The 21328-nt window shown below is 39.0% G+C and overlaps 4 protein-coding genes across 5 annotated transcripts in view; 2 read left to right on the plus strand and 2 right to left on the minus strand.

Moving 5' to 3' along the window:
• Positions 1-853, minus strand: part of LOC101846632 (transcription initiation factor IIB) — a gene marked incomplete at its 3' end in the record, with an annotated part of 19007 nt that extends 18154 nt beyond the window's left edge. Inside the window, 1 exon segment of one of the 2 annotated variants that reach the window (XM_005092774.3) lies at positions 819-853. In XM_005092774.3, the coding sequence (XP_005092831.1) occupies positions 819-838 (20 nt within the window). In that variant the 5' untranslated portion in view covers positions 839-853. 2 annotated transcript variants of the gene reach the window in all.
• Positions 801-9270, plus strand: LOC101846410 (endonuclease G, mitochondrial). Its single transcript, XM_005092772.2, has 5 exons — positions 801-1290; positions 4005-4176; positions 5607-5719; positions 6490-6571; positions 7604-9270. Exons 1-5 carry the CDS (start codon positions 905-907, stop codon positions 7793-7795), a joined length of 945 nt encoding a protein of 314 aa, XP_005092829.1. The 5' UTR covers positions 801-904; the 3' UTR covers positions 7796-9270.
• A 2412-nt stretch (positions 9271-11682) lies between these two features.
• On the minus strand, positions 11683-21328 carry LOC101847247 (crystallin J1A; the record flags this gene model as incomplete). Its single annotated transcript, XM_005092776.3, is given in 8 exon segments — positions 11683-12221; positions 13339-13478; positions 14557-14750; positions 14980-15136; positions 16951-17043; positions 18207-18317; positions 19242-19418; positions 21297-21328. Coding segments are annotated over 6 exon segments (763 nt in total), but the record flags the coding sequence as incomplete, so codon positions are not given.
• The window catches only part of LOC101847021 (crystallin J1C), a 24906-nt gene continuing 22991 nt past the window's right edge, over positions 19414-21328 (plus strand). The window contains exon 1 of the mRNA XM_005092775.3: positions 19414-19763. The gene's annotated coding sequence lies outside the window, so the exon portion shown is untranslated. The remainder of the gene's footprint in view (positions 19764-21328) is intronic.

Genomic DNA, 21328 nt, shown 5'->3' on the forward strand with positions numbered 1-21328 from the left:
AACGCAAAATTGGTTGGCCTAGATCTAGGCTATAACGGTGAACGTGCACCGGGTGAGAATAGCCAAAAGTAAAAGACTCGCCTGCACGTCTATTCTCACCCGGGGTGAGAATAGAGGTGGCCCTGGAAAATTGTCACTGCCACTGTGACTAACAGAGAGGGTGAGACGAACGAGAAAGAGAGTACAAAAGCGCAAGGCAAGAGAGAGTCTAGACTAAGAGTTTTTTCTCTTTGATTTAGTCTCGGCCTCGGGAAGGCCTTTTTAACCCAACGTCAACAAGCCAAATGCAATACAATCGAATCCCAAACTGTGCCAAACAGAATTACGTCCACGTATATTCATGATTTTCTTGACTAAATACAAACAGTAAAGCCACATTTAGGGAAAATCAGTCAGTTTGTATCAAGGTACAATCTACAACCGAAACATGACAAAAATAATTCGATTATCGATTTTACAACGTCTCAGCACAAAACACGAAAACGTAGACTACTTACTGTCGACTAGTTGACGCCATGTTTCTAATTGAATGATGCATGATGGGATAGATGGACCTTTTCTAAACTTTTTTTCTTACAAAAATAGATCATGGGGAAGACCCAAATATTGACACTCTACTGTCGAGGTAGGCACGGGGTTCTATGAGCTTCTAGGTATCTACAAATTAAAACACTGCATCATCGAAGTGAATCCCCATTCAATGCTAAAGAAATTATTTGAGAAACACTCAGAAGTTAGTAATGTTCTGTGGAAGTTAGAAAAACAAACAAAAACGTCACTTGTGACGACCGCTCTCTGTGGGAATACCCAGTTTTCACCTTGGTCCTTGACCTTTCATGACATCCTGCCAGCACTGTGAAGTGAAACCAAAACAAGAGGTCTAGCATAATTACGAAGAAAAATCATGTCTCGCCGCACAACAACAGTCGTTGCGGCTGTTTCCATTGGAATCGGCTTTTACTTAGGACGACGGGTATCCAAATTCCAACATTCCTATTCTACTTTCTATGATAATCATGTTTCATCCAGTTCCAGTGGCTCATTCGTTTTCCCACCGGCCCATGCAAAAATGTCTCTCCCAGCCGTGCCCGCGATCTCAACACAGCCTGAAAACAAACCCCTGGCAGTGAATCGTGTTGGTGAAATGGTAAAATATGGATTTCCCAGTACAGACAGCCTGAGATCCTATGAAGATTTTATGCTGTCATACGATCGTAGGAACAGGACTGCCAACTGGGTTCTGGAACATCTTACCCCGGAAAAGGTCAACAAAGTAGACGGAGTTGAGAGGTAGGACTCGTCTTTAACATTTGATACATCGTATTTCATCAGTAATGTTATGAGCAAAACTGTCTCTTGTTACTGTCAGTACATTTTTATTGTCTGCATGGCTCTAATTAATTTGTATTGACTATAGGTTTTGGTCGCCCTTGGTTCTGCTTGATATTCTATTTATCACTTACTTTCTACTGAAACCTTCTGACTGACTGGTGGTTTAAAAAATTGGCCTGTCATGTTCTATAGACAAAAATTTACTGAGGATAAGAGTGCTAAACTAGCAAGAGGCACTTGGCTGACGGAGTCTGGGCCTCCCAAACTGTACCCTCCCCTCCCCTTTTCCCCTCACCCTGGCCAGACATTGGGTTCTATAATTAGCATTTGATACAGTTCTGCACAGCCTACTGTAGTCTTCTGAGAAGTGGGCTATGTTAACTGCGTGTGCATTTTAAGTACATGTACACTGCTGATCTGATTCCAGACTTGATCTGCACTGGACAGTGCTTTGTCTTTGGTACACTATCAATTATTTCTTCCAATATCGTAATTGTATTTAAACTCTTTAAATGCGGTGGCGGAGCGGATAGTGCACTCGTCTCTGAAGCGGAAAATCCAGGTTTGAGCCTCGGTTTAGACACAGATTTTTTTCGCCCCCACCTGCCCACCCTACAGTAATGGGTACCTGACTTCGAGTTGGGGAAGTAAAGGCGGCGTGGCAAGGAACTGGCCTCCCTACCGTAATATGCCAAAGGCCAAGGAAGTTGTCTCACTAACATTAAGGCAATCTCCAATGTCCGGATCGGATGCGGGAACAACTTTACTTTTAATATTATTTAGAGATACGTAGATGTTTTTGTTTTAGCGTTCAGTAGGCATTTGGCATGTGTGTGTGTGTGCGTGCGTGTGTATGTGTGTATGCATGTGTAAGTGTGTAGTGAGGGATAATGAAAATGTAGGTATACAGCAGAGAGTGTGTGCGTGGTTTTTTTATTGTCTCTTGTTTGGGGAGGGGGAGGGGGAAGGTGGTGGGAATAAAGGGGATGGGGAGACGGGATCGATGTGTGAATGACAGCCGGCCGGTTCTACAAACCACAAGCCGCCCCTGATCGGGAGTGGTTGCTTGGAAAGTCATGGGGCTGAGTGCTTTTCCCAATGACTATCACCAACAGTTTCCTTATAATCCGTTCCTGACATTTATAGTACATGTACACTGCTGATCTGATATATATATATATATATGTGTGTGTGTGTGAGGCAGCGTGGTGGAATCAGGCTCTCGTCAAAATAATCAGAGTGAAGAAACTTGCATTTTTCTGCTGGTTTGTGAACTTTTGACAATTTTTTGTTTTTTGGCTCAACACCTTTCATGCCCATTAAAGAACTCATTTCTGGGTGGATTTTTCTGAAAAACATTAATTAAAGGCACAAAAAAATGTAAATTTTCAGTTACCACGGACTCTTAAGGTAAGGAAATAACTAATCTTTGGCGGCCATTTTCTCACTAATTTTACCTCTGAAAACAGGTTACCCCCACCATCTTCATTCGCAAATATCTCCACTTGTATTCAAGATAAATGGATACTTTTTTCATCAAAATAAACTCAAGTGAACAAGCTTTAAGATGATACCAATAACTCTAAATGCCCAAAATTTGACGAGGGCCTGATTCCACCACGCTGCCTCACACACACACATATATATATCAGTACAGTGAATCCGTCTTTCTGCTCCCCTCCCCTGCCCCCCCGCCTTCGCTTGTATTCATAATTCATTACAACTGTAATCTGTAATCAGGGAATCTCCACAAAGTAGTCACATGTCATCATATTATCGGCCAAATGACCCCTACCTCCCAAGGGAGGCCATTAAAATATCAAGGAAATGAGACGATTGCATTTCTTCCTCCCTTTGCACATGTTCATGTAAATGCACACTCCGTATAAAAACATGGTAAGGAGTCCTCCTGAGCACTGTGCATTAAGGCAGAGACTATTGTATTATAGTGCTGAAGAAGATTTGAGGTGTTTCAAGAGAGTACCAAACACAAAAAATCAGGAGAGATTTAAGAACGACAGATGTTTGATAGGAGGAAAGAAGGACCAAATCACTCCTGAGCACCTGCCAAGCTCCCAGGTTTTTTAGGTGTTTTTTTTTTTTAGTTGTTCTATACTTACAAAACAAATGTAGATTTGTCATGCAACACCACCAGTCAATCTTGTGCACAGCACATGGCGCACAACAGCACCCGGTTGGAAGCTGTGCAGTGATGATAATCTTCCTTTCTCTCATACATGACTCGGCATGCAAGCTATTGTAAGCCTTAAGGCAATCTCATCAAGCTTTGCACACATAAAGAGACACAAAATATTTCTGTTGTCCTTCATTTAGTCATAACAGAATCACTACTCTTGACATCAGTGCTGTTCAAGAAAACAGCATTCAAACCTTGTTATACCATCAGTCCTGCTATACTGCTAACTTCATGCTCATCCCGAGGTTGACGGTATAACAGATTGGAATCTGTATAGTAACGTCTATTGTCATGAAATCAGGCTCTCATCAAATTGATGAAAGCGAAGTGACCAGCATTATTTAGACTGTTATATAATTCAAACTCACTCAATAAATCTCAAAGGCACCTGAAAATGGCGCAGTTTTTGGCAATTGACCACATACATTTTTAAAAGGCTATATTATAACATAGTTTTTTTTCCACATTTTTTCAGATCTAAGATGAAATTTACAGAAGACCAATCCATTCATAGTTTTCATCGCTCCACCAACAAAGACTACCAAGGCAGCGGTTACGACAGAGGCCATCTTGCGGCAGCAGCAAATCACAGACAGTCTGAGAATGCAATGAATCAAACCTTTATTCTCTCTAACGTCGCCCCACAGGTTGGAAGATATTTGTTTAAAATGATAAACAAACAGTAGTTTAATTGTACAGTTACATCAATAGTATAAATTGCTTTTTAATTTTAGTTGTCAAAACAAGCTGCTTAGTTTGCCTGTGATGCATGATCTAATGCTCTGTCATAAAAACTGAAGATCTTGTATTAATTTCATTGTGACCTATTCAGCAGATTTTTGGAAAATCGAGAGTTTTCTGCTCTATGCTTCAGATGAGATAACATTAGTGATGCGATGCACAATGTTTGAAATACAAAAATAAAGAATTGAAGAAAGTATCTAGAAAATTTTGCCGTTGAAAACTGTTCTTGTATCAAGGTTCTTTAGTATTGATTCCTTCACTGCTTGCTCAGCAGAAGTGCCTATTAGCTCTTTGATGAAGATAGAAAGCAGGTCTAGCAGTAAATGGGTTACAGAGTCATTTTTTTGGAATGTCACATTTATTGTGAATACACTTCTTTGGCTTGAAAATTGAGTCTTATTATATTATAATTGAAGAAAGCACCTCTCAATTCCTATCTATCAGTGAGGAAATGAAAATGTTATGTTTTACGACAACAAGGTCTTCAGGCTTTTGATAGATTATCATTAAACAAGACTCCCAAGTTGGGACAGACCTCATTTCCTGCAAGTTGTTGTGATCGAGCAGGCTGACATTTTCTCTACGTTCCTTTTCTTAGTACAAAATGTAAATACATATTATTTTAAAAAGACACTTCAGTGAATTAGGCACAATTTTGACTCTCTCTAGTACATGTAATGAGATTTGTGTGTTTCATGACATGTGTAACAACACAGTGGGATCAGGTGCTCATCCTTTTTTGGCCTGTAGCGTAGTTATAGACATAATCTTACAGCCTGTTCATTCGGCTTGCTTTTGATGAAAAAACATACCCGTCTATCTTGAACAGAAGTCGAGATATTTTTGATTGAGTCAAGTGGGGGTGGCCTTGTGTTAGAGGTAAGATTAGGGAGAAAAGGGCCCCAAACTTTGATGACTTTCAAAGCTTGAATGTTCTTGGAAACATCAAATTTACCCTTTTTTTGGTGTCTTTATCAACGTTTTTGTAAAATCCTCAATGAAATATTTCTAAATAATGGCCATATAAAATAAAAGGTGTAGACACCCCCCCCCCAAAAAAAAAAAATGATAAAAATTTCCCAACAAATTTCTTTATTTTTTACGAGCGCTTGATTACACCACGATGCGGCCACACAAATATCTTACTCCCCTGAACTCCTGCCAGGGAGACTGACCCTGATCAGGGCCTTTCGCGTGCAGCATGATTATGTCACGTTTCCTTCCTTTGGACCATGTGTGCTTGACAACTTTGGTGACATGAATAGCAATTTTTTCACTCTCCCAGTTACACTCCTGAAAAGACAAAATAACTTTTACTTTCTTTTTTCCTAAGGTTGGTGAAGGATTTAATAGAGATGCGTGGAATAACTTGGAAAAATATGTGAGAGCTATCGCCCGCAAGTCAAGGAATGTGTTCGTTTGTACAGGACCATTATACCTCCCAAGGTATGTGTCATGTTATGTCATTATGTTCTTGATATTTGTATTCTTCTTTGTCTTTTGGCTTCCCCTGCATATATAATGCATATAATGTGAAATGGGTTGAGGAGTATTTGGGGTCTTAACTCATTAGCGATCCGTGGCACAAATGATGCGGTTGTAGTACTGTTTCCACTGACTACCTTTGCCGCAGCCCCTGCAGTTTTTTAGTTCAGAAGTTTTTTTCACTTTATTACCACAGCATGTGTGGCATGTGCACTGCTTTTAGAAACTACAACCTCTTCCACACCCAAAGAGCAGGAACAGGGTAGAAACTCACTTCTGGTGTTCTGGGTGACAAGTGCCGTTGTGCATAGGACAATGTTTCCTTGTTTATCAGACGAAGATGAGTTATTGGCTGTAACAAACTGTGACAATTGGACAGGCTGTTGCCATCGCTGGTCTTGTTTGTTTTCTCTATGGGTGTGTGCCACAAACATTAGGAAACAAACATTTTAATTGCTCACAGTTCACGTTTGATTTGTTTTCCTAGGTCCCAATTTGAGGTCCAGCCATGGTTCTTGTTGCAATTTCCAGACCTATTTTTATTATTTTCTCAAAATTAGTTGAAAGAAGGAAACCACATTCTGTTTTTTGTCTTACAATCTTTATTATGCAGGTGTTTTTATTCCCCCTTGGACACAAATTTTGATCATGTAACTTTCCTCCTATTACAGAGCAAGAGCTGGTTAGTAGACAAACCTGTTGTATAATGGTACCAATTTGTCTGTCCTCAGGAAAGAGCCAGATGGAAAATTGTATGTTAAATATGAAGTCATCGGTGCAAATCATGTATCTGTACCCACTCATTTTTTTAAGGCAAGTATTTTTTGTTCCCTTGGGTTTTAAAATGGTTTTGTGTGTTGTTTCTTTTCTTCTTTTTTTTTAAAACAGATTCATGCCTTATTATATAGAATATTTGGGTATACCCTTAGAAGAAAGAACGTTTTAAATAATAATTCTCTATCCTTTTTCATAGCTCAGATCTAGAAAGACATATTGGGGAATAATGTGCTGTTGTGCCCCTCTCACTGGACCTACTCTCTAACTCCCCCCCCCCCCAAAAAAAAACTCATTCCGGAGGAAAAAAACATGTAGGGTCACATCCCCTACGTCCAAATTGCCTAACAGAACCTTCAACTGCACTGAAAATAATTACCCTCAGAAGCGTATAAGCTACCAAGATAGGAGATGGGAGAGGGTGTTTTGGAGGAGTAAGTGGGGGAGGGGGAGTTTGAGAGTAGGTTTTGCTTTATTGCACACAGACAAACCATTTATCCTAGCTTGAAGTTAATAATCTAATGAGGATTGCATGATAATGAAAGATCTTTGATATTTTTGTTTGCTGTGTCAGACCACAAAGTACTTAGGAATTTTCTAGTCTTGTTCATTGCTGCTTTGTGTTATTGAAGTGTTTGAGAGTATTGACGATGTGCTCCTAAATTCTGTCTCAAGCAAGCATAATTTCTCTTCTTGTTTATCCCATAAATGTAGGACTCTCTCTCTCTCTCTCTCTCTCTCTCTTTCTCTCTCTCTCTCTCTCTCTCTCTCTCTCTCTCTCTCCTCTTTTTTTTTGATGAACCCCCTTTAGTATGTCTCTTTGTTACCTCTTGTGATCCCCTTAGTTTGCTTCTCCCTCCTCCTCCCCCCCTCTCTCTCTCTGTTTCTCTCTCTCTCTCTCCTCCCCCCCTCTCTCTCTCTCTCTATCTCTCTCTCTCTCTCTCTCTCTCTCCCTCTCTCTCTCTCTCTTCTCTCTCACTCTCCGCCTCTCTCTCTCTCTCTCTCTCTCTCTCTCTCTCTCTCTCTCTCTCTCTCTCCTGATTTATTCAATCTCTGTGCTCTGTGTTGCAGGTGGTTGTTATTGAGAATGACAAAGGTCAGCTGGAGCTCCTGTCCTTCGTCATGCCAAATCAACCGCTGCCTAATGTAAAATTACACCACTACTTCATGCCTCTAGAGATGATTGAGAGGGCTGCTGGTCTTAATTTCTTCCAGAATATTCCAAAAAACACTTTCAAGAAGATTAATATGATTGCTTCCTGATGCTTATTTTTTTGTTCGCACAATAGCTTTAACACTAGATTTTCAAAATGGCATTAGTGAGATTTGGCGTTTTGGATGACAGTTTGTATGTGTGTATGGTTAGTCTTTGATGAAATGAATGCATTATGATGCTGACTTATTGTGAGTTGCAACTGAACGACCTTGTGTATTCTGCTCCCAGCTGGTTATTTTTTTATACTGTGGCAAACGTATAAGCATGAGGAAGGAACTCTCATTACTCTCAAGATTTGACATAGGCCTACCTAAAATCAGATTTTAGACAACCTCAGATTTTTAACAATATCACTTGAAATCCCTTCTCAGAGAACAGGTTTGGAAGGGGATAGATCTGTTTGTTATTTTACAAGTTTTACAGTACTTTTTGTTCTTCAATTTTTAGAGTGAATAAATTAGATCTGTGTGTACATATGTATTTATGGGAAAAGTGTTTTAGTTTTAGCATCATGGGTGCACTCTCTCTTATTGGAAAACCCTGATCAGACAGACTTTCCCTTGATTGATGATCTTTTTGAGTTCTCTTTATTTGAGTACAGAGAAGAACACTGACAGAGTAATGGTCATTTAGATGCTTGGAAAAAGTAAGACAGACAGAAATGATAAGGGAAAAGTAGGGCCTACCTGTGGTGCCCTCCAACCACTGGCTTTGAGTTTTCTATTTTGACATCAGCTGTGTGGTGAAGACTAGCGTATATAACAAAATTTCAGTGTCTGTTTACAATGGAGTCCGCTTAAACGGGATATGGTTAATCCGCAAACGGTGGTAAATAGAAAGAAAATAAAATCCCCCATTGTTTTACCTTCTATTCAAGCTATCTATCTAAATCGAAAACCTGGCTAAATCAAAGATAATCCGCATATTTCTGTTTATATATGTTCAAAGTCGAAGGAAGAGAAGTCAATGGTATAAAAACAAAAAGTGAAAAGCGCAGAAAAATGTATTTTCTTTGATGAACAATGTAGGGAGATTTAATATGACTCTGTCAGTAAACTGATTTATACATACATGTTCACATTTGAGGAGGAAAATTAACACTTTGAGCTAATTTACATTTTGCACCTCAGAATCAGATATGTATGTGCAAACAAATAAGCTCGTTGGCCTAACATATGTAGGAAGCCTGTGGCTTGGGATATTCTTTGGATAAGATGGTTCAAGTGGATTTGTGAAAGTTCCAATTGTCAAGTCTTTTTTGGTAATTTTTTAAATATATGTTATGCTGTGTTAACTCACCGGCTTAACTGACAGGTTGATGATAGGTTTGGTCTCAATTCAAGTGTGCAGAACGTTCTCGTATCTTTTATGATTGTCACCTGTAAAGTTGTTTAATAAATTTTAAAATTGTGCTGTACCAAAGACAAAGAAAGTGAATTATTTTTGTATTCCTTACACTAGTCATATATGAGTGAATGATATCCAGTGATTTTAATAAACTGATACTATCTACAAAATATGATTGCGTATTCTTGGATTGGTTTGTTCATAGCACTTTAATTATCCATCATTTAATCCTGTGTGCATTTTCAGAACCCTTGGTTCTACCTGAATAGTCTGATCACAGCAGCTTCAATCCTGATAACTGGTATAGGTGTCAAATGGCTTACACAACAAACGCATTTCTTTGTTCACCTTTTTTTTGGTCTTTCCTCCTAACCCTTTCTATGTTTCTTCCAGGGCAAACAAAATTGCTTCCAGGTGCATGCTGCTACTCATACATTATCACAAATTCACAGATGAGGATCTAAAATATTTGTTAGTGTTTTACACCCGCGTTGACCTAATTTAGATCATTTAGGTCAAGGGGACAGATTACTTCAACCCTGCCTGTCATGGCCAACACAGGCTGAGTCCCCTGAGTGGGATAGCTCATTGAAGCTGAAAGATAGACTTGCTCCTTGACAATCCCCAAATGATCTTCTCCATTTGGGAAACTAACTCATTTCTTGTGCATACCCACACCACCGACATCCATGACAACCAGTCCTTCTACTCGGAAACAGGGGGTTGTTGGACACTCCTCCTAGGTTCACTTTTTTTATCTTGTTTTCAGTCAGTGTTACTACAACACATTGGTCTTGTCTGTTCTTTTTGGAATGTGACCAGTATTGTACTGCCTTGCCACAACCTACAAGTCAGCAACAATTACTTGTGAAGATAAAAGGTGTCACTAGTGTGTGAAGTTCCTGCTTTTGGTCTAGTACACTGAAATGACGCTCGTCTCCAAAGTGGAGAGTCTGGGTTTGAGCCTCGGTTTGGACACATATTTTTTCGCCCCCTCCTACCCACCCAGCAGTAATGGGTGCCTGACTTAGAGTTGGGAAAGTAAAGGCGGCGTGGAAAGGAACAAGCCACCCTACCACAATATGCCGAAGGCCCAAGAAGTTGTCTCACAATCAGGGCAATCCCCAATGTCCGGATCGGATGCGGGAACAACTTTACACTGAAATGAGAGTGTCTCTCTCTGTGAACTCTGCCCCCCCCCCCCCCCCCCCCCCCCCCCCCAGCCGAGCCTACTGGACTGTATCTCCATCAGGACTACTACCAGATTCAGGTTTTTTCAGTGAATGTTTTATGGCACTTCCAACACAAAGAGATCGCATTAGTCCGAAGATTTTAGGTGTAACATACAAAGAAAAGGAGGAGAGATAAAGATGATGATTGGTTGACCATTGACAGGAAAGAAGGAGCAAATCACACCTGTGCCATGCTTGGGGTAATGATTTCGTCATACCAAAGATTTGCATCTGGTCCTGCGCTACATTTACTTCCAATGTCCACCCATATTGTACTCTATCTCCAGCAAGACTTCTAGATGTAGTATTGGTATTAGTAGGCCTACATTCTATGAGAGTTTTATGGCACTTGCAACCCAAATAGAAGTAGAAATGCTGAAGATAAGAGGTGTTAGTGTTACTACTATAAAGTAGCACAAAAAGAAAAGAAGGAGAGATAAAGTTGATGGATGATTGACAGGAAAGAAGGAGCAAACCACACCAGGGTACCTGCTAACACTAACCACTCATACTCATAGCTAGATTTACATCTGTATATGGAAAGGTGAAGGCAGTGCAGGCTGAGGCATGTGCTCATATCCAGAGACTTGGTGCATGCGAGCATGACACCACAGACAAACACAGCGGCACAAAAGAAAGAGTATGAGAATGAATACTCACACAAACAAAAACATTACAGTGTTTCAGATATTAGAAAGACAAACTTGGGTTCTGACTTTAATTTTTATTTAGTAAAAATGGGTAATTAACAACGTTTGGATCTGTCTTGTTATGCAGAACATCACAATAACATCTGTTGCAGTTATATTCAAATAAATGACATCCACAACATCAGAGACAGAAACATCAAAAGAATATTTGTGTAGGTCACAAAGTTATATTACTAAAAAAAATCTTTCAAAAAGTTATTCTTTGTTCCTCTCCTTCGTGTCCTCCAACAAGACCTCTGGGGTTATTAGCTGCAGGTTTTTCATCCCACTAATGCAGAAAAAAAGGTTTTTGTTCATGGCTAGTGTTCTACTACATACTGTAGTGTTCCTCGCCTTACAGGCAGCCATAACGTATTCCGCTGTACAGAGTTCTCTTATTTACTTACTGGGAGAAAAACTTTCTTCAAATTCAGGCAGGGATTGATCAGGAATTTTGCCTGGTAAGACCAACTGAGCACGCTAGCGTTTCTTCAACTCTCAATTTTGCCAAGGAGTCTTTGATGGGCACAAACAGTGAAAGAAACTTCTGAGTTCTTTGTCTTTGTCAAGGAAGACTTGACAATAAATGGTTAATTTTCATAGCTGCAAAGGTATGTCAAACAAAAGGTGATCCCACACTTTTATATATTTATATATAAATATATATTTTTTTTTTTAAATGTAAAAAGAACAATCGTTCTGCATGTTCTATCCAATCTGAGATGGACCCATCCCTTGCAGGAAGATCAGACATTCACCATTGAAAAGATTTATGGTGAAGTCGTCATGGAGATGGATCGATATAAATCTCAGACAGGATGGAAGGTACAGCACTATTGTAGCTTACAAATAAAAAGAACAAATTAAGTGACATCTGTGTATTTTAGTCACTCATCTTCAGGCTAACGAATACATAGCTCACAAGACTATAAAAAATTCATCACCAAATACACAGACAAAAACAAAAACTTTTTTGTGAAAACCTGGTCATTCAGTCTCCCATACATGTATGGTGAAACACTTTCTGATTTGGGAGGTGGGGGGGGGAGGGGGAAAGATTCATCAAAAAGACAACTACATCCTCCAGTCAAACTTTTCCCTCACAGCTAATCCTGTTTCTGCACCAAATCCAAAGCAAGAGCCAAGACCTCCTCATATCGTGTGGTCCTTTGTCGCCAGCTCTCTGGGATGGCATCAAATCCCTCCTACCGACAAAAATAAACAAATTCAAAATAAATAAAAGGAAAAGAAAAGACTTGGACAAAAAGAGGCAGTAAGCTGAATGCAATCGGAAAAATCAGTGAGGTGCTCATCATATGGAAATCATACCTGAAATCTTTTCCAATGTAGAACTTAAATCCTGTAAAATTATCGTAGGTGTTCAATTGGTAAGCAAAAGAATTCTTTTTATTCAGTTGTCCTCACATATAGCCAATCAAAATTTCCATGCTACCCTATGAGATTCAGAGTTGTAAGTTTTGTACTACAAATTAATAACCATAGCTCCATATTCTAGTTCACACAATTGGTCTTAACCCTACCACTGGCAAGTGCCAATGAGATCGGCACTTTCTTTGCCACCAGACTGTTACCGTTGTTAAAATCAGCAGTTTCCGAAAACAGTACACACGATCCCCGAAAATACCGACATTGAACAAGCATGCACTCGTTTTAAAAAGAAGGACCTCTAGCAGTTGTTAGAACTCTTTTCGATTCAGAGGAACATAAAAGATCGTCCGTTATTTAACTTAGAGCAGCTGGCAGCCGTGACTCTGCAAGTCCTCGGCAATTTCAGAGATTTCAGCAGATTTTAGGGAAGAAATGTCGAAATCGTAATTTTTTTTCAGCATATGTTACAGCTTTTTGAAAAAGCTTTCCAAATATATTCAGTTTTATGGTTTTGGTATCTATCATACTCATTTGTTAAATCTAAAGGTGCACCCTTGTTCCTATGATTTTCCCCTGAAAAGTACAAGTTCACCACTGACAGTATTAAGGTTAAGTAGTTTTCCTTTACATCAGACTAAACTACAGAAAAATAAACCTGTGATCCATCAACATCCAGTCTAGCAGCTACGAAAATTTACCATCACAAAAACAAACTATGTGAGATAAGTCCTTTTGAGCCATGCATAAAGTGGGAAATTAAGAAGTATAGAAGGGTAGGGGAATTTCAAAAACAAACTGGAAGCAGACATTGTAGAGATAAAAAAAAGAAAGAAACATAGTCATTGATCACCATAATGCGTTTCACAAAATTTGGGGGGGGTGGGGGGGGGGAACGTCAAGGTCAGTGAACCAACCACAGGTGTTGTAGCCCACCTGTGCAGCCATGCAGGCCCCGATGAAGCCGCCACGTGAGGCATTGCAGCCACCGACCCTCATGGTGGTGCGCACGCCGTCTACGTAGCTTGGAGCAGTCACCAAGCCATGCAGTGCAGATTGGAGAGATCCAGGCAAATCTGGAAACAAAAATAGGAAATAGAGAACAACATTGCCACAGTCTTAACGATAACCTTATGTTCTTTCTTTTGATAACTTTGAAGCCATACAACGTTAGTGTGGTCCATTCTACTAATGAAGGAAAATTATGCTGTTCGTTACAGTGACAGATGGAGAAAAAGAGTTTCCCCAGCTATACGCATCTTTTCAAAAAACGAGCTTATATATAAGTTGTTTTTGCTAAACTGTATTTTTATATCACTTGGGACAAATTTGACTGCTCTGTAATGGGTAAAAACAGGGATAAGAATTCAACACTTTTGCTGCAAAGCTGTCCTAAGAATCAGTGAAACAAAAGTGCAGTCAGTGGAAAGAGGAGTGAAATAAGGCAATGGAAGAGAAAAAGAGACGTATGATTTGACAAAACCAAATACAGTGGAGTCTTGTTATATAATGAGAAAAAAAACAGGGTTTTAGAATAGTGTCTTCATAACAGACTTCTCGTTGTTTCAGGACTCATTATAAGTGGACTCCACTGTATGGCAGAAGCTATTTGCTTCTTCTCTCCAATTAAACATATATCATCCTTATCTCTCCTCCTTTTTTTCCGTTTGTTACTCTCTTGTGACACCTCTAATCTTCAGGTCATAGTGTTGCACGTGCCATAAAACTTTTACAAATACTTTTTTTAAAAACTACAGCAAGCTATTCCACTATTAGATAGGTTGCATCTCTACTGTTGTGAAGAGAGAGAGAGAGACAAGGAGACAAAGAAAGATAGGAAGCGTGATAATGAGAGAGAGAGAGAGAGAAAGAGAGAGACAGAGGAAGAGAGAGAGAGACAGACACACAGACAAATAGACAGACAGATAGACAGACAGACAGAGATAAGCTTGAGACATGAACTTGGTTAAAGATTGCCAGGTCTATAGCATTAAAAGATTTTTCCATAAATGTTTCTTCAATACTGAATGTTGGCACTATAAATAGAGCAATGAAAAATATACCTCTCTACCTATCACCACATGCTCACCTCATGAGCCATGTCACAAACCAAACTAGATCACTCTTTTTTTTTTTTAAAGATGAAACTCTTACGTCAGTTCTTCTGAAAGTATTTCGGGACCGCAACTTCATGCGATGTGCCAAGGGCTCTCACTACTGCTCTTAGTTGACCAATAACTGCCCGGTCCAAGTCTTGGGGGCAGTTGCGATCAGGATCATTAAGTGTATCAGTCACTTTCTGTAAGACATCTTCTGGTTTTCCAGTCAGAATGTACTGTTCCAAGACTCTGAAAAGAAGAGGGATTTCCTTATCTTTATGTGTTTGTTATAAGTAAAATAGAACAATATCAACTCACTGATACGTGCAGGAGAAGAAGAACAAAGAGAAGAAGGAGGAGGAGAAGGAGGAACAAGAGGAGGAGGAGGAGAAAAAGAAGAAGAAGAAAAAAAAGAAGAAGGAGGAGGAGGAAAAGGCGGCATAAAAAAAGAAAAAAGAAAATTGAAAGATAAAACAACCTCACTGCTGCTAGTCCACAAGCTATTGATGTGTCCGACTCCTGCAGAACTCTCAATGCAGCTTCTGCTTTGTCCAGAAGGTCAGGCTGGCCGGCATACATGGCAACAAGGGGGATCACTCTGATTGCGCAATCAATTTGATCATCTGTCTCTGATCCTGGAATAGAGTAGAAGATGCGAATTATCATCAAACATCACTTAAAGCAAAGAATGAAATCATATCTTATCAAAATATGTTTCAATTATACAGCCAAACTTGCTTTAAACACCGCCTGTAAAAAATAATCTTGCTTTGGTAAATGTTTTATGGCGCTCGCAACTGCATAAAATCATATAAACGCGTGGGACATATTATGCATTTTCAAAACAAAGGGAATAATTCTGAATTTTGCCCATGTGGCAGCCAAAGCCTACTATTATCTTTTTAGGACCACCAAAAGATCTCTAACCCATGTATGAAGGGGCAAGTTACAGGATTGTACATGATGGCCAGCTCACAGACGGCTTTGACATCAAACCGGTGTGAGACAGGGATGTTTGCTACTGTCTTTCCTCTTCATCTTGGTGATCGATTGGCTGGTGAAAGAAACCACCAGGGGACACAAGAGATGGTATACAGTGGACCTCATGGACACAGATGGACGATCTAGACTTTGAGGGCGACTTGGCACTTCTGTTGCACACCCAGGAACAGATGCAAGCAAAAACTTCAGTTTTAAACAGCCTATCAGAGTCTGTTGGATTGAGGATCCACCCAGGAAAGTCAAAGGTCCTAAGTATAGATGCACAACGCAAGGAAAGGGTAACAGTGGAAGCAGTGCACAGGAAGATGTTGAATCCTGCTGCTGTCTTGGGGGTGTGATTGATAGAGAGGAAGGAACAGGTGCTGAAATAGAGTCCCGAAATTGAAAAGACACAGGCTGCTTTTAAATCTTTGAAAGGGATTCAGAGGACTGGGGCTGTTTCATTTGAAGAATTTCAACTCAAACGTGAAGTCGGTCTTGTTGTGTGGATGTCAGATATGGAACACATTTCGGGCTTACATAAAGAGGATTCCGGTTTTCTTGAACAAATGTCTAAGAAAGTTACAGAGGATCAGATGGACAAACAAGGTCAACAATTTGCAGTTCAAAGTAAGGTCTACTTTCAAGTTTTGGAAATCACCAAACTTTGGTGGCAATTTTCTCCCCAATTTTACCCCTGACAACACTCAACCCCCACCTCCTTCAGTTGTAAATATCTAGACTTCTATTCAAGATCGTTAAATATTTTTTTCATCAAAAGCAAGACGAATAAAAGCTTTAAGACTGCAGGCTACCAATATAGTCATTTTGGGGGTACAGTATACAAAGCTGTTTTTATCATTTTTGAGCTTGTTTATTTGTCTCGTTTTTTTTATGAAAAAAAATATTCAATTTGAACAGAAGTGAGATATTTGCAATAGAAGGAGGTGGGGATTATCTGGTGTCAGATATAAACTTCGTGAGAAAATGGCCGCTATAGTTTGGTGACTTCCATAACTTGAGAGTCGACGGAAACTGAAAATGTACACTTTTGTGCCTTTAGTCAACCTATTTCAGTAAAATCCACACAGAAATGTGTTTATGGACATAAACGGTCTTGAGACAAAAAACACAAAAATTTCTCCGGTTTGCAAAACCAGTCCTGCTGGTTTTATGCACCCTGCATAATTTTGGAAAATTTGATCATTTTTTGCATAATTTCTGATTATTTTCCTTTATCATTCTTTGTTTAAATTAACAGAATCGCATAATTTCACATTTTCGGGCTCAGTGTGCATAATTTCATAATTTTTCTTGCATAAAACCACAGAGACAGCTAAACAGGCTGAAAATTGCCCATTTCTTCGATTTCATTATTTTGACGAGTGCCTGATTTCAACACCATGCCTCACATTTAAAGTTAAAGGATGAAAAGCACATCACAGGGTGTCACAACACAGGCACATACCTGTGGGGTTTTTGTCAGCATACATATTCGCTAGGAAGTCTTTGATACAACCATGCCTCCAAGGACCATGAATTGGAAGGGACTTTTTAATATCTGTAAATAGAAACAACAATAAAGTGTTGGAGCTATATCTCTCATGGGACAGCAAACACATTTAATTGTCCTCAGTGATATTAAAAAAAACAATTTAGAGATCACACATATTACGCGTCCTTTTCAAAAGGTGAGAATGGCTGGAGTGTCTTGATCTCCTTCCCTATCCATGACAAAAATTCATAAATAGAAAATATGTGTAATAAGTCAGGCCTTTTAAATAAAGAATCAACCAAATACACACAATATAAAAAGAAATAAGCCAAAGTCCATAACCTTATAAAACAAATGCCAATGATTCCAGAAAGTGTTCTTTGTACTGAGTCATGCTAAGTATATAGTGTCTTCTACATAAGGCTAGGTTATGAATACCAAATCAATTAGACACTCAAAGCTAACTCAAATTAAATGAATAGAGAGAAAATATTTCAGTTGAAACTTCCATATTATTTTGTTTCCATTAACTGCAGAACATCTACTGCCATTTCTGTGTAAGACATTAAACCCCACTTTTTGACTGAGTGTTCAGAAACTCCTCAAAAAATGAAAATCTTACAGCATTTGAAAAATAATGTAGGCCTGCATGTGTATTTGAGCATGAATGAATCACTAGTCTGCTTTTTTGAGAAGAAAATTGTACATGTTACTAGTTTTTATAATTATTTCAACCATTTTGATCTTGTCATTCTCAGTAGTGGATTTTACAAGGAGTATGAAAATTGATCAACTTTCTCCTGCATGTGATGTATCTGATTATTTTATTGACTTGAAAAGCAAAAAAAACCCCACCCTCTCACAATAAACTACATAAAAGTCAGAAAAGAGTTATTAACTGAACATTTAGGTGCTTGCCATGTTTCAAACAGACCTTTTGAGAACGGATAATATATATAATTATGTGTCTGGTCTTTGGAAAAGAAATATTTATCTTTAATCAAGAAATGAAATCTATACTAAGCTAGAGGAAAACTAGCTCAGGCTTTTCTTCAGTAGAATAAAAGCCAAATATTCCAACTTTCACCTTCACCTATCCCGTAGACTGGATGTCCATCAAGGCGCTTTTGAAGATTTGGAAAATCTTCCAACCCTCAAAAAGCCACATCCACTTGTAATAAAATTGTTAATACACAGTTCACATACACTTAAATTTTGACAGCACTCACTGATTTTGTCCTCTTTTCCAACAAGATATTTATTAGTTTCATCACTTTCATAGGAGGAATTTGGTCCAAAGAAATCATATGTTGCTTTAGTCAGATGGTCGATGTCTAAACCTGAGGATGAGATGGAAGTAATGAAATAGGCTTTATTTGAACTGAACGTGGAATGTCATGTAAGTTGAACAAGCCATGATTTCATACTTTAATGTATAGTTTTAAACAACAAGGATGTACAGACCAGAATTATTGTTTTTCAACGGAAATGTGAATTCACCCTTCCTCCCCCCCTCCTCCCCAAAGTTTAATCCCATTTGAGTTTCTTCTATAAAATGATAATTTATCAACATGACCTGTCAGAAAGTAAAATGTCCGAACACCAGATCATGTCATGTAAAGAAAGAATAATGTAGCATAGGATAAATAGAAACCACTGTGTTAAATTGGCATAAAGGAAACTCATTGCACTGAAGGACACTAATCCCTTAGTAACAGCTCCTGTACACCATAAATATGTAGAACATCATGTGCTAAGATGCCGTCCTGCTATATAATGTATGTAAAAAAATCAGTTGATTTTGGAAATCACGTGGATGATTAGACATATGGGTCTACCAGACAGGATTTTTACAACAGTGCTGCAATAGCTTTTAATTCAATTTTACCTGAAAGCAGAAGAGCAGAATAGAAATTTAAGGGCTACAAAATTTAATAACTGAAACGGCATGGTCCTGGCTTGAAAAGTAAAAAAAAAACAATGTACGTCACAATAAAGTTATGATTGTTGAAAGGAACCATTGAATCTCAGGTTAACTTGTCTGTGTTGATAAAGGTTGGGGGTGAGGGGTGGGGGAGAGTTTGTTGTTGCTTTTTTTTTTTCATTGCTATTGTTTTGTGCACCTATACTAAAAACGATTTTGAATACACAGGAAAGAGTCTTGTTTTCATACACATACTCATTAACGTTCAACTTTGTCTATTGAATTCACATAAAAGCCTCATGAACATCATTATAATACTAGATAATTAATATATCCTCACCTTTGGATTCAACAAGTGATTTCAGCATGACATAAGCCTGATCACCATAGCAACTGTTACTTCCTGTCGGAATTCTGTAGAAAGGATTGGCTGATGGATGTCGAAACTCAATCTCCTCTTTGCCTTCAATGAGACTAGCCATTTTACCCTCATTGTAAATCCAGTGTAGAGGCTGGGCTAATATAGCAAAAAGACAAAAATTCGTTAAAATCACAAACAAAATTAAATAAAGGAAGGAAAATGCCTTAGTCATCTGATTACTCTTGAACCTCTAAACCTACCCACCCACACTGGTGGCAAAACAAACCTCAAAGATCAAAATTTTCTATTACAACATAAAATTACATTCTCTTCCCAGCCCTACCCTCTAGGACCAGAACACTGGCACATTTCTGGTTAAGTGCTTCGCTGTAGCATGCAGAAACCCAAGTTCGATTCTCACGAGTGGAGAATTTTTATTGATTATCCTGGTCTTTTTGCAGGATGTTGTGTATTCCTCTCAGCCCAGGTTAGCCCTCACAGGTAAGATCGAAGTCCATCTCTTAATTACTTGTTTAGGTGATTTAAACTAGGCCGAAGAAGGCATGCATCAAAACACCTAAATTTTTGCTAAAGTGCCAAAACATTGAATTTGAATTATGCCATATAATTCACAGTGGTTAAATAGAGTTACAGAGTTCGAAATTTGATTAGCAGCAACATTATAATTATAGCCTAAATAACAGAACTGCCTAAGTCAGCTCAAGTTCATTTAGCTTAACACACAGTTTGTCAGAATAGCATTTATTCTGAAATAAGAATCAATTAAATCAAGACCTCGTTCACCTAAATGATTCATGAATGTCATTGGTTGTCAATTAACACTGAACAAAGTTAACTTTTCAAAGCAAACAAAAACTTTAAATGTATGCCAATGATTTTGGGTGCTCCTTGAGCGCAGTAATTGGAGCTACAGAGCAAATGGCTCTGGTTTGAATCCTCAACTTGGGTTGATTTGGGGAGTTTTAACGGTTCTCCACCTCGGTCCTACAGTGGAACTCGGATTCAACGAGCTCGGATTCAACGAGAACTTGGATTCAATGAGATGATATAGATTCCCCGTTCTTTTCCCTCTTTAAAATCAATAAAAATAACCCGGATTCAACAAACACTTAAATCAGCGAGCTCGGATTCAACGAGGTCGTTTCCCTGGGGGAACAACCCCCACAGACGTGGCTTCGCTCATTTTTCTCCCAGAACAAACTTTATCTATTCCCGGAAACCATCCATTGCACCTGTATCGTGAACCAATCCACTTAGCCGATTGCATGCGACCAATCAGCGGTCTTCTTTAATACCAACACATGCGTTGTTGGCATGTGTACGTGTCTCCTCTGGTACTCTGGCGTGTGTCGGGGTCGGATGAGCGGCCTCCACACGTGTGGCTGTGTGTGCGTGTCGGGGAGGGGGGGGGGGGGAGACACTAGTGGTCCTGGCGTTGAACGTCGCAGAAATACAAAAGCCTCACGGTCTTTTTTTTTCCCTCAGCAACTGAACATTGTTACAATGATAAGCTAGTCTTGACGTAGATCTACGTAATGAAGTGTGCACTGGTCTACGGAATCAAAAGTTGCCGTAAGCTATAGGCTCTACACAGCAACACAACTTTTTGGTAAACAATGGAGATGACACGTGCGTGTGCATTTGAACGAATTGGTCTTTTTTTTTTTTTAAACACAGCTCATAATATGCAGGCATTTCAGGCAGTTGTGACTTCTCTTTACACATTACTTGCTCAGTGCCTTTAATTATCCACACAAAACCTCGTGTTTGCTATAACGAAGACTCCGATTCAACGAGATTTTAGGCCAGGCCCGGCGACCTTGTTGAATCCGAGTTCCACTGTATTATGGAGATGAGCGTTAAATTTGGAAATCCTCCCTCTTAATAAACTTAGTGTTGGAAGAGTGTTAAAAATTCACATTTGGAAGATGATACAAAGATGATGTATCATCATGTATGGTAGCCTGGAAGCACTCCAACTACAAATAAAATCAAAAATTTTTCCACACATACCTGCTGCGTCAGCAACACAAGCCCCAACTATA

The sequence above is a fragment of the Aplysia californica genome, unplaced genomic scaffold (assembly GCF_000002075.1).
Source record: "Aplysia californica isolate F4 #8 unplaced genomic scaffold, AplCal3.0 scaffold00052, whole genome shotgun sequence".
NCBI classification, from domain to species: domain Eukaryota; kingdom Metazoa; phylum Mollusca; class Gastropoda; order Aplysiida; family Aplysiidae; genus Aplysia; species Aplysia californica.

What these genes read in the sequence shown, in the direction of transcription:
- LOC101846410 (XM_005092772.2), top strand. Translation starts at nt 905, where the DNA reads ATGTCTCGCCGCACAACAACAGTCGTTGCGGCTGTTTCCATTGGAATC. An exon ending in TCTCTAACGTCGCCCCACAG is followed by an intron (nt 4,177 to 5,606) that starts GTTGGAAGATAT and finishes TTTTTTCCTAAG; the next exon opens with GTTGGTGAAGGATTTAATAG. An exon ending in GGACCATTATACCTCCCAAG is followed by an intron (nt 5,720 to 6,489) that starts GTATGTGTCATG and finishes GTCTGTCCTCAG; the next exon opens with GAAAGAGCCAGATGGAAAAT.